Here is a 17,164-nt window from a genome sequence, read left to right as displayed (position 1 = left end):
GTGCCAACATCATAAAACCACCTCAATGAGAGGTGTAGGGCTTATGTTGGTGTAGTACGGGTGATGCAGTGCCAGTGTTGGCTGTTGGTTGTCATTCTTGTCAATTTTACAAGAGTTGTGAAATGAACAAGGAGGGCAGCTGCTCTTCCCCCCTCTCCCCCCCCCCAATGACTAGCTGGGGGTGACTTGAGGTGGCTTCCCCCTGCAGGAATGGGGCAGTGTTGTCAATTTCAAGGCTGCCAGGCTCCTGCCCCCTCTTCGGTTGTGGAAGTGCTCCTGCTGGGGACACGCACTACTGACCCAAGGAGGGTAATGTGGACATCAGCCCTTGCAGTAATTAATGCGGTGGCTGTAAATCGACTTACCTTTGTGTAGTGTAGATAATGCCTTGGATGTAGCATTTTTTGGGATATAGTCTACCTGCCTAGGCTCTTGCTTTAGCTAGTGGACTTGAATCTTCATCTGAACCCACCGACACAATTTGTGCTGTGTTGTGAGGGAGCCACCAAGGGAAATGCTTTCCACCTTGTGTGTCCTAAAAATCTAAGATTTAATTTTTGTACAAAAAGAGCACAAACTAACTTTTGGAAAAAGGAATGTCAAAGATTAATAGCTGGTTGGCAGTGTCTTAATTTCCTCACTTGCACCAGTCAGCATGTGACTGAGTCACAGAAGGTATGTATCCAAAACCAAAAAGCACCAAGTGTGGTTAAAGGGCAAGGTCTGCTCCCCAATAAAAAGTAAGAGAACTTGAATAGCAAATGCTCAGCTTGCAAGCAGATTCACAGGAGGCCTCTAAGGGACTGCAGTGTCTGTTAAACTATCCGTGAGGAAACTGAGGCATGTGAAAACCAGGACATCTTCAGCCTAGAGACTACGGAGGAATCTACCTGACAGTAATCAGTAAGGTGATAACCTCTCTTGGTGCAGAATGATAAATTGCTAAAGAGATGACCAAAAAAAGACAGAAGGTGGCAGTGGGATGATCCTGCTAATTAGACCAGGAAAACTAAATTTATTAGTGGAGCTTCTGTTAATTCTGGTAAACTAAAAATATAATTTTGCTTGTCTCTAGAGCCTTCATTTGACTTTTTTTTTAAACTTTAAAGCAGCTTGCCACAGTTCGAGGCTAGTAAATAATGCAGGGTGAAGCAGGAAACAGAATCTTTTGCTATGTTGAAAGTTGAAGTGCTTGGGCATATAGTTCCTCCAAACCCTGGTGGTGGGTGAATAGAAGATTTGTGAAGAGTTGGTGAATCGATAATTTGAGGGCTGAAAATCTGGCCCTGTACTTAGTTCAAGCTCTGATATACACCACAGAGCACTTTCTATATAAACCACTAACTGAGCTCTCCACGGCAATGTATCTTCTTTTCAATGGCAACTTTCATGAAGACCTGGCTTCAGTACTTGTACGCTTGATCACGATGCAGTCACCTACTACTATCTTGTCATATTTAAGGCACCTTTTTCACCTTGGCTGTACCACACCTTCCTCTTCTGTCCAAACTTCATTGAATTTTGTGTCTTTGAGAAATGAGAAATCTGGTGGGGGGCTGTACAGAAGCAATCCTTGCCTTGTCAGCTTTTTCACTTAAAGGCAGGGGGGAGATGGTGGGTAATGTACAATACCAGCAAACCCCCTCAAGCTGAAGGTTCCTGAAGGCAGAACTAAGAGTGGTAGCATCACAGCTGCTTTAAGTGCCCCCTCATGCTACCTCAGCCACCATTCCATGGCCTGCAGCGTGGATGGGGAACTTTCCCCACAAATGGTCAGCTCCTGGGCAAGGGGTGAAGTTGCTGGTCAAAAGAGCCTTCTAGATGGTGGGCAGCCAGAGCAAGGCCCTGTTCCCAGAAAACATCAGCAAGATCCTTAAAATAGGTTTTATTGTCAAAGATGGTATGAATTTACACAATCTACATTTTGAGTCTAAAGTTTTTTAAAAATCAGTCTCACAGCATCAGTCACTTGGAGAAGTTGAGTATTTAGTCATGTAGAAACAAAAAACCATGAAGTAAATGAAGGTTAAACACTTAAGAACCAAAAAGGGATAGTCAAACTTCAATAAGTCTATTGTAGACTATTGTAGACAAATTAGGTGACTTTGGCCTACATGTTAAAAGTCAGTACATGAAACTTTACTAAGCATGTTTACGCAGAGGAAAACAATGCCTGCAAGAGACCATAAACCTCTTTTAAAGCAGTTACATCAGAAATTTATATTTTTACAATATTACTTTGACTGTACAGTACCAAAGTGAAACATAAGCACTTTAATGAAAGCCACCATTGCCTTGGCAAACTTGTCTGTAATGTCCATCAAGGCAGGCTTACTTTTTTTTCCATATAGAAGACACCATCTTTGTAGACACCCAGTCTACAAACTGCTTAGCTTTCTGTTTTTTCTCTGCTTCTACAAGTAAAAAGAATATTATATTAGATTGCAGGTTCTGGGGTAGATGGAGGTAGCGTTCATTTGGAAAGTTTAACAGGCTACCTAGCTGTCAGCTTCTCATGTGCTAGTTACTTCCAGCCACTTTTATGTTGAAATGCTATAAAAGGGGCTCCATTTTACAGCAAGAGAAGCAATTTGGTAGTATAGAAAACCCTGTGACTCAGCATACACAGTGGCAGAAGACGTCACTGCAAAGTTGCCACCATCATATCGATTTTTCCAGTTCGAGTGAGCAGCAGTGAAGATGCACTCAATCGATCCAGAAGTAGATTTAATAAAATCACCTCGCCAAAAAGTGTAGCGCTGCATCAACAGGTATACATTTCCCATTGGTGCAGCACAGTGGGACAGCATGCTAAACAGAAATTACGAAGTCGACAGGAGTTACACATACTACTCTGTGTAGCTTGCGTAACTGTCATTGACTGCTGCTGAATTTCACCAGCAGTGTAGACCAGGCCTCAGACTTAGCTCCCCTATGTCATTTCAAGAATTTCATAAAATTCTGGTGCAAAGAATAGGTCACTAGCAGCACAAATTGCTTAAGTCACCTAAGGCAACTTTGCCTTTGTAACTGAAAAGTATTTCAATCTTAAAAAACAAAACAGCTGACTTGCTTATTACTTTCTGCTTCAAAAATGCAGAAAGTTAACTCAAATTAACAAGGTCCACACCTGAGTATTGTATTTCAACTGCTAGAATTAGATTTAAAATATCCCTTTTACAAGCAAAACTCCCTTCAGTTCTGCTGCTTGTTTTCTTGAACATTAGTGTGTGGTTTTATACACATTTGTTAATCCTCTTCTCCCCCCCCCCCCCCCCCTTAACTTTTCCATTACCATTCCCTCTACTTCTCCATCCACAATTCTAAATCCTGCTAGGTTTTCCTGGACATCTAGCTCTGCTAGACTCTTGTCCAGGTTTCAGTGACTGCAACTGCCTCACAGCTTGGATAGAAAGTGTGGTGATGTTTAAATTGATGTATTTGTTCTTCACTTTCTTCCGACTTTAAAAGGCTAAAGTAAATAGTTTGTGCTTGTTTGTTAATACCAAGACTTTCAGATATTTTTCTCAAATTTCTCACTTAAAATGCCCAGCTATGCTGAAAAAGACAAGTTCAAGGCCTCCTTAACAACCTTATTGTGAAAACACCGTGAAATCAAAATATCATGTTGATAAGGAAAAACTCCATCCTCTGACTTATTGAATATCCACAAATTAAGAAAACAAATGCTATGCTTCTCCATCACTGTTTGAAGGGAATAGGCTTTATATTCTTAATCTCATTATTTGAGAATTTTGGTCTATGTATATAAAATGTTCACAATAACTAGCTTTACATTAATACTGAAACAAGTTTAAGTGACCAATTTTACCCTACATGTTTAATTAATAATTTTAGCTCCACTCCTGCAAACACTAGTGTACATGCTTAACTTTAGTCATAAGAATAGTGCTTAAAGTTATAAACCTATTTATATGTTTGCAGGATCGGGATCCTAATTTTCAGAATTTTATCTTTTGCCTATAGCAAAATAGAATATCCATGGCATTTAAATTGCTCCACCTTGCCACCTATTGTTAACTGCTCTGTGCTTCACTCAAACATAACCAAGTTTCATAGAGCTGATACATTTTAGCCTTCCCTTCAACAAAGGCTGTTAGCATAATACTACAATGGTTATTTACTTCAGCTTTATAAATATTAAAAAACTTCACTTTGCCAGATTGTGTACTGTTAACCAAACCATTGCTAATTGGGTCCTCCCTTTACTTGACTAGTTTATCATACTCAATACTAAGATACCTAGTCAAGTATTTTGGATTTATTACTCTTACCCCAAGATTTGTTCACAAACTGAACTGCAGCTTTCTTAACTGGACTCTTCTTGTTTGCAAAAGAAAAGAACTGATTTGCTGAAATGAAAGGAAAATAAGTTTATTCAGGTCATAGGGGCAGATGATCAAAGAGACTATTACACCTAGCAGAGTTACTTTACCAGTTGTTCGGTTGGTGCCTGGTCCATATAGATGACTCTGTACAAAGTCTTTGGCCATTTGTTGGTGCTGGCTAGTTAGATCTTGATCTTTTAAGCGCACAGCCATATAATTTCCTTTCCGTCTAGTTAAGTGAAAGTTAAAAAAATAAAGTCACTGTAGTTACTTAAAACCCCCAAACAGTGTATACACTGGCCAACATCTTGATATGATTGGCTTCTAATTCCTAAGTCATGTTCCACTCTTGTAATGTAATATTTTTCATCTTCGTTAGAAAAAAGTCTTTTATATAAATACAGAACTATTTCTGTTATCCCAACATGGAGAGCTCATATACACATATATCTTTCCACTGAGTTCAGTGGAGTCAAAAATGATCTCTGCATCTACAGAATTAAAGTTTTGGAAAATTAAAAATATTCCTGCGACAAGCCAATACTAACAACTCTCCAGGCCTGTATCACCAGTTGGATGCTTAGACCATGGCTGATAAATTTTGATATTTTCTCTGGGGGATCCTTCTCTTTTCTTCCAAAAGCTTTATCCCACCATTTCCAGTCCAGGGATTGGACAGTGGATGATGCACCATTTTAGTCCCTCCTTCCTGTTGTACAGCATGATCGCCAAGTCTTACACACTGCAGGAATCTTAACCCTTCTTTTCTACATTTGCAGAACTCAGTGACATGGGGAATCCACACACAAATGCAGACTTAATTTCTCAACCTACAGGGGAAACTGTGCCTGTTATCTATGTCCTGATGGCAAAAGGGAGAAGGAAACTCACAGCAGTGCTGAAACCCATTCAGTCCAAACAGCAATTTTACCTTTGCCCTCTTACTGAAAGGCACACATTTCTCTCCACAGTATGTACAGCATCAGGCATTTCTCGATATTGACCCAAAATGCTTCTCTCTTTGCTGCTCCAGACTGAGCATGTTGCCTTTATGTGCAGACTAATTGCAACACACACATTCATTATCAGGAGCACTGGACTCAAACTTGAATTCCCACCCCATAGTACACAACCACGTAGCATCCAGTTTTTAATGTTTCCAACTATGCATATTCCACTTTAACATGATAAAAGCGATTCAAGAACCACATACTGCTTCAAAAATAGCACATAGCTGGTGGGAGATGCTGAAATGCATTGTTTTCAGGAGACCACTTCTGACTGTCACACCAAAAGGAGGTTAAAGGGGGCTTTGCCCACAGGGAGGAATGATATGGGGTACATGAATGTTATTACTGGAGCTCCACACTCAGAGGGGTAACCCAAGCACTTACATTAATAAGACAAAAGCAATCCTCGTTGTCATTGCACTGCAGGAGAGAGAGGTACCCCACATCTTTTACTCCCATGGGATAGCCTGTGTCAAACTGACAAGATTGATGGGTAGAAGTTTGATCTTACAGTAGTGTTCAGGCCCTTAACCACAGTAACACATTAAATAGCTTCAGTTAAAATCATACCTAACAACCAGTGTTTTCTTTTTATTGTGCTGTCCCCTGTTATGTTTTTCATTCTTATTTTCAGATCCATCTCCAACATTTTCATCTAAAAGAGATTCAATACTGTCAAACAATTTCCACACACTAATGTCAATCCAGAGATAGCATAGATGGAAAGAACGGAAGTTAAACTGATTATAGGTAGGCCCTTGAGAGAAACAATTAGTTTGTCTTTGGTTAAATCAAACATTTCCAGAAGCACCAGCTTGTAAGAGGTACTGCTGCCTTCAGAAAAAGACTATTCGGGCAGAGAAGAGGAAAAAACAGGATCCACCTTTAAATATAGTGTCAGAGTTTAATCACCATCTTGAACAATGGGGGAGGGAATGATCATTATTATGCCCAGGTCACAGGAAAGGATGAATCAATGCTATTTAGCAGGAGATAAATATGGCTGAATCAGTACTTAGCACTTCAAGTTTTGCTATAGTGAAAGTGAGCAACAAAGCTGTGTAGAAACATCTCTTAATACAGCACAATGGCTGAGCATAGCCCATGAAATCCTAAAATGCAGTCCACACTTGGCTTCCTGCCCTGTCCCTAAGGCCTGGTCTACAGGAGAGAGTTTTGTCAACAAAAGTCACCTTTTGACTGCCCTGTTTTGTTGACAAAATAAAGCCATCTAGATGAGAGGCGTAGAGCCTTTTTCTGCAAAGTTTTTTCCAAAAAAGCATGTGTGTAGACACTGCCCTTAGGTTATATAGCTAAAAGCAGCCTCCCAGTTATCCCAGCATGCCCTCGTGTGTGTTGCTCTGGTAAGCAGTTTGAGCTTGGCAGCTGGCCGCCTCCGTCCTTCCCTATTGAAAGCCCCAGGAAGTTAACTCACTGTGGAGCTCACCCCACAGTGCCCAGCAAACGGGCAGTCCTGCCTGCCCTAAACTACAGCGGAGGGCTGGAACTCCTGATGTGCCATGCAGTCAGGGAGGGAGGTGGGGGCTGTGTCCTTCTCCCTACCCCTATGGGTGCACCAGACCCGTCTCTGCTAGGGGGGTGGGGGAATGGGGGACTCCAGCTATGAGCTGTCTGTATAGCAGCTTTTGCCTTGGGATTGGTTGCTTCCAGCTGCTGCAGTCTGAAGTTAAAGAGACAGGACAAGTGCAGACACAGTCCCCAACACATGCTATCTGTGTGTGTGTGTGTGTCACCTCCTTCTCCCCACTTCTGTGGGCTTCTTGTGTTTGTGTTCAGCAGTGTCAGCTTGGCTGACAGGGCAGTTTAAAAGCTGCTGTCAAACTAGTAGGATGCCCATGGAATTCAGAAACCTACCCACAGTGCACTGCTCACTCTGTCAACAAAAGAGAATGTGAATGCTCTCCGCTGAAAGGAGGAGACAGTGAAGACATACAACAGCGATTTAATGACAGCGGTGGTTGTATGCCGGCAAAACTTTACCCCCAATTTTATAACTCACAGGAGCTTGTGAAATAGTATTTTTAAAAATAACCTGAGATCTGCAGAGGAGAGGAGCTACAGCATTACACGTTTGTAACTTTGATGAGGTGAAAAGTTTCTCATCTGTTTCTATAGTGCCATAAGAAAATGGAACATACAGGGCCCCTGCTCTAAGAATCAAGGAAATGTATATTTAAAGGCTGTTTTATAGTTGTGGTCATTTTTGAGAATTACAAAGATGCAAATACAAATCAATGCCTCCCAATGTTGGGTCACATAGCAAGACTGTGTTCTCTTTCTCTGATCCCTCTTCTTTACTTAGGCTATCCAGCCCTCCAGGCTGTTATGTTTATGCTCAAAGTTTCTTCAAACAACATTGAATATTTTAAATCAAGCACTTGCATAGCAGGCCTCTCAAAACAGGGGACATGGAATTAGTGCCAACACTGGTAATACCAAAAGAATGGAGGGTCAGAGAGGAAGCTAGGCTGCAGCAATTGAAACCTGAATTTAAAGTTGCTACTATCCCAAGAGAGTGCTATGTCACAAAACCACTTTACTGCAGTTAGTTCTAACACAAAAAGGACATCATCTCTGGGACATCATAAAGAGAATATATAAAATAGAAGTTTTCATCTTACCTTGTTTGGCTGTGTCAGACAGCTTATTGTTGCTGAGGAGGGAATGAGATAAGTTTGTTTAAGAAGTTCTTCACATTTAGGAAAGTACCCATCAGCCTCTGGTTATTCAGATTTATGTACTTTAAATGTCTATAACACCTTAAAATATTTACAGAGTCCTAAATAGAATAAAGACTTTCAAATAACTATTTCTGTATATCATTCTGAGGTTTAAAGATTAGACTAGGATCGGAACAACTTAAGTAATCACAGGTAACCCTACTAGTGTCTTTTAGTGTTAGTATGCTATTGAATGTTCAAAAATTAGTAAGCTACAATAGTACATGCACAATCCTGTTAGTGCCATAAACCATTCTCTCTAACACCACAGTGCATTAACAATGACACATATCCTGGGAGATAATGTGAGCACAGTGACATTTTTACATAGATAATTTTCTGATCATAACCACATCTGGAAAAATATGCAAGTATGATTATAAAAGTGAGTATGGAAAAACCTCTTACTTCTGCAGAGACAATACAGTGACAGGAGAGAGAAATGCATTCTATTCTATTCTAGCCCACCCATCATCAAAGTCCCCACCACAGATTGCTTATTACTGCTGATTTTTTTTGCAAACCAGAAAATACAGCTTAGTCCCTATTAAAATTAGGGCATTGTTTTGTGCATTAGACTTAGAGCACTGCTCATACTTACTTAATCTGTGGTCCTGAAGTTAACTCCTCTAGAACATTTTCAGGAAGTAATTTTCTTTTCTAAAGAAAATTAAAATGCTTTAGTGGCTAAAACTCTTGGTTTATCTAACTTTCCCTTTGAAGGTAGTATTCAGATGAAAGCAAAGCTGGTCTACATATTTTTAAACTTGTTTTGAACATTTGTTGGCTGTGGTATCTTGACATGTGGTTAACTTCAACTGTTGGTGAAAAATCACTTGTGAACTGAGGGGGGAAAAAGATGGGTTATTTTTACAAGCTCCATCAGCAAATTCAGTCCTGTCTACTACAGACGAAGAGTACTGCTCCAAATAGATTGGGCAGATGTTCAAAATAGGTTCATGTGGGTCTTTGGGCTCAGCTTCTGATAGGTAGGTTTGAATAGACCCCATGGGCTCTAGTTGGTTCCTAGAGCTCAGGGAGCTGAGATGCCCTGCTGGGCTCCTGGAGCTTAGCTCCTTGATTGAGGGGAAAAAAGAAGTGGTGATACATGGCAGCTATCCAGGCCACCCACCTGTCAAGTTCAGTCAGCCATAGATTTTGTAAATCTTGGTACAGTAGATGCCACTTATTAGCAACCCCTCAGCTGCCAGCAAAAAGTTGCTATTTGGCAGTTGCCAATAAGGGGAAGGCAGGTTTGCCAGGCTGCAGCCAGGAAAGCAAGTGCTGGGACATGCTTTCCCTGGCTGCAGCCTGCAGACAAGGCAGCAGCGGGGAGGGGCACAGGGTGCCCACGGAGCTGCATGGTACCGGTTCCCCCTGCACTCTCCAGGGGACAGGACTCAGCATGTTCCAGCGCTTTTCTCCTTAGATGCAGGCCCACATCAGGGCGCAATTTGGAGTATGCAGGAAGAGGTACCATGCAGCTCCTGCATCTGGGCTGCAGCCCCCATTCCCACTGCTGCCCTGGTCACAGTCTCCCCTCTGGGGCTGCAACCAGGAAAAGTGGGTCCCAGCTCTTCCTTCCGTGGCTGCAGTCCCCCAAACCTGCCTGTGGTGGGTTCTCATGGCTCAGGGCTTCCTTTCCTGCCTTGCTTCTCATCAAGTGGCATGTGGCTGCCAACAGCCAAAGCCCATTAACACACTACAGTGGATGGGGGCGGGATTGGTTTCTGCAGAATGACGACATTAACCAGAAGTCAATATGCTGGCCACATTGAGCAGACTCTGCAATAAAGGCTCCTCCACTCTCACATGGCAGTAAAACATTTGCAGCACTGTCATGAGACGCATCTCCCCCAGTCCATGAAGCTGCTTGTCGTCCAGGCTCATGGCAAACTGGGCCGCCTTTCAGCCTGCAGACTCCATCACTATTACAGCAGCCAGGCACCCGAAGTGAGTGGAATCTGCAATCACAGAGCACAAGGCAGGGCAGCCTGACCCCACCCAAGCAGGCCCTTGTTACCTTCTGCTCTTTGAACAGCTCCTCTCGCCGCCGCCTCTTCTCTTTCAACAGTGCCCTGTCCCTGCAAGGAGGAGACAACATGGAGGTCAGCACTGGTGTAATGTTACAAACTGCTACCATCACCAGTACCAGTGCATGACATCTAGATGTTCTTTTCTGCTGCCAATGTGCTGCCTCTGCCTTTCCCCATCTTTGGGTCCAGAGTTAGCAAATTATGACAGATGCACGTACGCTTGTCACCACCTTTCCCCATCCTCTGGTCCAAGAGTAGCAAATTGTAATGGATGGGGTTCATCTGTCACAATTTGCTACCACTCACCTTTCCTCCTCCTCAGATCCAGAGTAACAAATTGTGACAGATGCAGGTATACCTGTCATAATTCACTAGCTCTCCCATCTCTAGATTCAGGGGGCAGCCAGTTGTGATGAGTCAGGGTGCTCCGTCAAAATTTGATACCATTGTGAAATCTCTATTTTAAATTTGGACACAAATTTAAAAAAAAGATACATTTCTTTGGAATTTGGAAAAGCATTCTACAGCATTAAACCACAGGGCTATTGTATGTAAAAACCTGAATGAAAGTGGTGTTATTTCTTTCAGAGGGGTAGCTGTGTTAGTCTGTGTACAGCAAAAACAACGAGAGTCCTGTAGCACTTTAAAGACTAACTACAGAAATTAAATTTGTTAGTCTTTAAAGTGCTACAGGACTCTCGTTATTTCTTTATTAGTCTCCTTCCATTGTAGGTTAGGCTATACAGTTTCTATGGTAAACAAACATTTAATGTACACAAAACAAACTAGTTGAAGGCATTGTAAACAGTATTTTAAATACTAACCAATACATTTTCAACACAAGCTATTAGCTAGAATATCTACTACTGTTCCATATACAGACACTCCCTCACCCTCCATTGTCGCCGTGACACACACTGATAAGTTTTTAAAACAAAAATTGCACTTATCTACTTTGGCACAAACATATGAGCACATTACCGCCTGATCTGGTTTCAGAGACATTCTCTCAGGCCTTTTCCTCACTGCTAAAACTGAAGTCGCTTGTCCTCACTGTTTTTAGCTCAGAATAGTTCCCACACCTTAGTTACCCCAAGTCAACCAAAACAAGAAGGAAAAGGCCTACGGGCTAAATTCACAAAGGGATTTACACATTGCAATACTCAGTATCACAATGCCTAGCTTTTAGATATCAAGAAAGTCACAGGAACACCATTGTGAGTCACAAATTCTATTAGGTGCCTAAGCTTCAGATACAATGAATAGGGAAAACAGACACCTCAGAGTGGGATCCACAAAAGCCAGCCTGCTAGGCAGGGAGCTGTCAAGCCACCCAGTGGGAGAAACCAACCACAGGAGTGTGTGCTAAGCCCCGCCCCACCCCATCACAGAGTTCAGTGTCTAAGTCCCTGCTGCAAGTAGACACCTAGCTCTGCCTGGCAATCCACAAACGGGAACCCTCTCCTGGGCTCATGCAGCTTAGGTGGCTAAGCTATTCCTTGAGAATGAGGTAGGCAGGTACCTAACACCACACAGAACAGCCAGAGGAGGTGATGGTACCCACTTTGTAACTTCTAGCAAAAGGGTTAGAGCACTCAGGATTTAAACAGGGGTTTCCCATAGCCCAAGAGAGTGCTCTGATCATTGGGCTAGAAGTTATAAGGTGGGCGGTGACATCATCTCTTCCTCCTCCAGCCAGATTCTGACTGGGACCCAATCCAAGAGGAGGCCTTTGAGCACATCTACTGGATTGTGCCCTGCACACAAGATAAGCATTGGCCGTCCCTATCTTCCCTTGTTTTAGATTCTCTCTGGGGCTTAGGTGGGATATTGGCATCCAGATGCCTGGAGTAAGGCAGCAGCGTGCATAGGCAGAAACTCAGGTGCCTAATGAACTTTTACCCTGAAAATGTAGGTGCTGAATGAGTTTAGGTGCGTAAAGGTTTGGCAACTTGCAGTGGAGTCTGAAATTGGGATGTAGGCACCTAAACCTTTATGGGTCTAGCCCTAAGTCTCTAAAAAGAATCAAAAAGGACCAGGGAATTATAGACCAGTCAGCTTAACTCTGATACCTGGAAAGATACTGGAACAAATTAATAATCAATCAGTTTGTAAGCACCTAAAGGTTAACAGCATTACAACGAAAAGCCAGCATGGATTTGTCAAGAACAAATCATGCCAAACCAACTTAATTTCCTTCTTTGACAGGGTTACTGGCCTAATGGATAGGAGTTGGGGGAGGTGAAGCAGCAGACATGATGTATTTTAATTTTATTAAGACATCTGACACAGTCCCACATGACATTCTCATAAACAAAATTCAGAAATGTGGTCTAGATGAAATTACTGTAATGTGGGTGCAGAAGTGGTTGAAAGACTGTAACAAAGAGTAGTTATCAAATGGTTCACTGTCAAACTGGGAGGACTTATCTAGTGGGGTCCCGGCAGGGAGTCCTGGGTCTGCTACTATTCAATATTTTCATTAATGACTTCTTGGATGATAAAGGGGAGTGTGTGCTTATAAAATTTGTAGAGGATACCAGGCTAGGAGGGGTTGAAAGCATTTTAGAGAACGGGATTAGAATTCAAAATGACCTTGACAAATTGGTCAGAATTCAACAAGAGGAAAGTCAATAAAGATGAGTGCAAAGCACTTCGCTTAGGAATGAAAAAAAATCAACTACAAAATGGGCAAAAACAGCTATTTAGTATTGCTGAAAAGGAGCTGGGAGTTAAACATGAGTCAACAGTGCAATGTAGCTGCAAAAGAGGCTAATATTCTGGGGTGTATTAATAGGTCTGTGGTACATAAGAGGTAACCGTTCTGTTCTACTTGGCCTCAGCTGGAGCCATCCAGTTCTGGGTGCTACACTTTAGCAACAATGAATGCAAACTGGAGTGAGTCCAGAAGAGAGCAACAAAAATGATAAAACATTTAGAAAACCTGACCTCTGAGGGAAGGTTAAAAAACTGGGCATGTTTAGTCTTGAGAAAAGAAGATTGAGGGGAACCTGGTAAGTCTTCAAACATGTTACATAGAGGACTGTTCTCCATGTTCACTGAAAACAGGACAAGAAGTAATGAGCTTTGTTTGCAGCAAGCGAGATTTAGGCTAGATATTACAAAAACTTTCCAACTATAAGGGAGTTTGTGGAATCCCCATTATTAGAGGTTTTCACGAACAGATTGGACAAACACCTGATAGGGATGGTGTAGGTTTCTTTGTCCTGTCTCAGCTCAGGGGGCTGCACTTAATGACCTCTGAACGTCCCTTCCAGCCCTACATTTCTGTGATTCCATAATGGGTCCAGAATATGTAGTGTACATCATACCTTGCTTTTTCAGATCTTCATAAGAATGTCAGCATCTTTTTTTCCAAAACATTTCTCAACGTTCTCAGCAAAACCACCCCTCACAGGAGACATGTGCATGATCTGGCATTGATCAGCCACTGATGTCACAGAGCTGTCTTCAGCAGATATATTTATGTCATGTCCCTTCCACCCCCTTTAAGCACTGATTGGCTCAGCTATAAAGCGAGTGACTTGCCAAGCGGCCTGCCTACAATAAAAACATCCTCTACAGCTTCAGAAACAAATACAGAGCATGTCTAGTAACTGCCACATCCTATTTCCATGGTGGGTGAGGTAATATCGTTTATTGGACCAACTTCTGATGGTGAGACAAACAAGCTTTTGAGTCACATAGAGCTCTTCAGACATCTTATTTATGTATGTTTCCAAGCCAGGTGATCAGCCCTGCACTCTACATATATGCTGAGTCACAAACTTAAATGAGCTGAAAATATTTTTGTTGCAACCTGTCAGACTGTGTCCTCACATCTTTGTGGATATTGCAATAATGGACTTATAAATTTAGCACCATAATGTAAGAAAGGTGTAAACATAACACATGCTGTGTTTGTAAATTTAAGTTTTCCTGGGAGTACATACTTAGTAAGAATTAAGGTTATATCATGTGTGGTTAGCAAACAGATAGAGGCTGAATTCAAAAAGGAATCTTTACAGTTAAGCATCAAAAACATGGATCAATGAGTTAATTCTAATAAGACAAGAGTGCCACCACTTTACATGAATTGCTTATAGAGGGGATCACTGTACAGCGAGGCCAACACCCCTCTGTGTGCACAGCAGAATCTCTCATGATGCTATTGGGCTTCAGTCTCCTGCTCATGAAAGATGTCCTGACCAGTGCAGGGAAGAAAGGAGGCACAAGATCACCTTAAATTTTAACCTTAAATGATTTACTGAAATTTTGTAAGGCCAAAATTGCTACCTGTGAAATATTGCAAAGGCTGTTCTACAAAAGGCAACACTCCTCTTTGGATTTAAAAAAAATCAAACGGGATACACGTGGACTATACAAAATTTTAAAAGTGTTCAACACAGATCAAAGGGCTAATGATTAACAGTGTTTTGGGGAAGGACTCCTGCAATCTTCTATGGTTGCCCTGACTGCCAGTGTCAAAACTAAAAGCATCTTTTACTCCTGCACAAAAGTGTCCCCAAAGGGGTTCAAGGCACTGTAACTTATGTGCATTAACTTCACATCTTGTCACGCCATCTAGACAACCCCTTAATAAGGGAAGGGAATAAGGGAAATGGAGGGGGGGAGCGAAGCCTCCGTTAAGTCCTTCCGTTTAAAATGTTTTAACTGGTTTTCCATGACACTCACACAAATGGGGACCTACAGACATTCAGATACAATCTCTCTGCTGGTCAAAGACCAGTGTGAGCCACACAGTCAGTGTCAAATGTCAATCTATGAATAATAATGGTTATTTTAATATCTGAGTCAGCAGTATAGTCTGTCCTATAGAAAATGTGTTTTTACAGTGAGTAGTAACATGCATTCGCTATCCCACTGAAAAAACATGAGAGAGACAAGGTATTTTAGTTCCACCAAAAGGCAAACTAAGTGAGATCAGCTTAGCACTATGCCACCCACCCCAAACATGCAGGAGTAAGAGAATAATTCATTTAAAAAAAAAAAACCTTGATTTTGGCAGCACAGAACAGTAAACTAGTCAGAATGAACATCACTGACATGTATAATAAAATATGTAGCTTACATAAAAGGCCATGAAATTAAAATATGCGGTAAGACCTATAAACAATTTAGCAGGAAAAAAACCCAACATTTACCTATGCAACAAATGAGGTAATAGAAGAGTGAAGTGTGCACTTTAGTGTTTGCGAGATGGAGAATTACTTACAGAAATTTTGAAAAAGTTTCCAATTATAAAGCTAGGAGGGAATCACATTATTCGAAATCCAAAACAGTACTGAATATTATAGGAATGTACAACCGTTTTAGGTATATGGATTCTTTGGGAGAGCTAACAGAAAAAATATGAAGCTAGTGTGCTCTAAACAGAAACAAAAAGGCAAATTAAAAGAACCCAAAATGTATTTATTTTAATTTCATGACTTTGGGGTACACGACTCATGATTTTTGAATACTTGTGGTTGTCCAACCATCTTGAGGTGGTATACCTATATTTAGTAAAAAAATACAGTGGATATTTACCTTTGAGGAGGATTTCTTACAAGACAGTACTGTATCATTAGGTCCAGATTTTTAAAGGTATTTAGGCAACTACTGGGATTTTCAAAAGCAAAGTTCAAAAAATCTGGCCTGGGAACCAAACTGAATGATAACATGTGAAAATGAACAATGGTGCTGGATAGAAGCAAAATAACAGACAAAAGGCAGGCAATCATCAGGGGTGTACTAAAGAAAACTGAAGTTTTAATAGCAACCCAGGAAATCAGTCAGCTTTGACATCACAGGATCCCAAAGAATAAATGTGTGTAAAAAAAAAAAAAAAAAAGGGGAAAAAAAAGGTAGAATTAAACACTAATGTTGCAATGCAAACAGGAAATGCTAAAGCAGGAAGTGAGCTGTGACTGGTGACTTAATATTTTCATCAATTTCTGCTATTAAAAATATCAGTGAAGCGCACAATGCCGTCTGTCTGCACAGTGCTAGTGAAGGTGACGTGCTAGGAGTGGTAAAAATGACATTTAAAGGTGTGAAATTCCGTTTACAACAGATGACCAGGCCAGGCCAGGCCATGTGTGAGCCGCCTTGAGGCTTTCCACAGACACACACAGAGACGCCGCCCAGCACCACTTCGGGGGGAGAGGCAATGTAAACTACCCCATTGAATCGGGTTTTCACAGCTAGTCAGTGCATCGGATCGCAGCTGCCGGGGACGCACGTGCTGCTGCCTTGTCCCGGCCCCACCCCGCCTTTTTCTGCAACCGCTGCAAAGGGTCGCCCCGTTTGCGGCAACGTCCCTCCTTTCTGCCTCTCCGCGCCCCCCGCCCCGCTACGTTCTGGGTCAGCCCCGCCCCGCTCTGCCCTGCTCCGCCTCCAGCTGTCCCCCCCCCAGCACCGCGCCACTGCACAACCCGCGCGAGGCCGGTCAGGTCAGGGGAGCGGGGCCACGCGCCGGCCGGCTCGTGCTCGGGACCCGCAGGTTCTGACGGGCAGCGGCCGGGGATGCGGTTCTGAGCCTGGCCCCGCCCACAGCCTCCCTTGGAAGACGGCGGAGAGGGCTCGGCTCCGGCCCCCGCGCTGGGGGCGGGGCTAGCGCGCGGCGATCCGGGCCGTTCGTTACCTGCGCGCTGTCTCCCCGGCGCGTCTGCGCTCGGTCTCGGCCGCAGCTCTCGTCCGCTCGAAGGTCACCTCCTCGGGAGCCTCGTCCCCCTCCTCGTCCTCGGAGTCGGCGACAGCCGCCGCGAGCGGCTCGGCGGCGTCTTTCTCCAGCATCGCGCTCCGCCTCCGCGTTAGCGGCGCCATCACCGCCCTGGAAGCGGCCCGGCCCGGCCCCGCCCCCTTCCCGTTGCAGCCCTGACCCGGAAGCAGTCGCGGGCGGGGCCGCCGCGCTATTGGTCGCGTCACCCCCGTTTCCGGTTTGAGTTGCTCTGCCCCCCCCCCCATAGGGCCCCGCCCCCGCTTTGCAGCGCCGCAAGCCGGACACGCAGACAGTCAATGGATCC

At 43.0% G+C, this 17,164-nt stretch overlaps 1 protein-coding gene across 1 annotated transcript; it reads right to left on the bottom strand.

Moving 5' to 3' along the window:
- Positions 1–1,696: 1,696 nt before the first annotated feature.
- On the bottom strand, positions 1,697–17,064 carry NOL7 (nucleolar protein 7). Its single transcript, XM_067537611.1, has 8 exons — positions 16,783–17,064; positions 10,124–10,184; positions 8,702–8,760; positions 8,002–8,033; positions 5,930–6,014; positions 4,457–4,578; positions 4,296–4,373; positions 1,697–2,414 (listed from the first exon to the last, which is right to left on the bottom strand). The coding sequence occupies exons 1-8, from the start codon at positions 16,962–16,964 to the stop codon at positions 2,332–2,334; spliced, it is 702 nt and encodes a 233-aa protein (XP_067393712.1). The 5' UTR covers positions 16,965–17,064; the 3' UTR covers positions 1,697–2,331.
- Positions 17,065–17,164: the final 100 nt, after the last annotated feature.

Source organism: Emydura macquarii, unplaced genomic scaffold (genome assembly GCF_026122565.2).
Source record: "Emydura macquarii macquarii isolate MOO-44397 ecotype Brisbane River unplaced genomic scaffold, CSIRO-AGI_Emac_v2 contig_431, whole genome shotgun sequence".
NCBI lineage: Eukaryota > Metazoa > Chordata > Testudines > Chelidae > Emydura > Emydura macquarii.
This window is presented reverse-complemented; position numbering and strand designations above follow the sequence as displayed.

What these genes read in the sequence shown, in the direction of transcription:
- NOL7 (XM_067537611.1), bottom strand. Translation starts at nt 16,964, where the DNA reads ATGGCGCCGCTAACGCGGAGGCGGAGCGCGATGCTGGAGAAAGACGCC. An exon ending in GCCGGGGAGACAGCGCGCAG is followed by an intron (nt 10,185 to 16,782) that starts GTAACGAACGGC and finishes TCCTCCTTGCAG; the next exon opens with GGACAGGGCACTGTTGAAAG. An exon ending in AGGCACCAACCGAACAACTG is followed by an intron (nt 4,374 to 4,456) that starts GTAAAGTAACTC and finishes CTTTCATTTCAG; the next exon opens with CAAATCAGTTCTTTTCTTTT.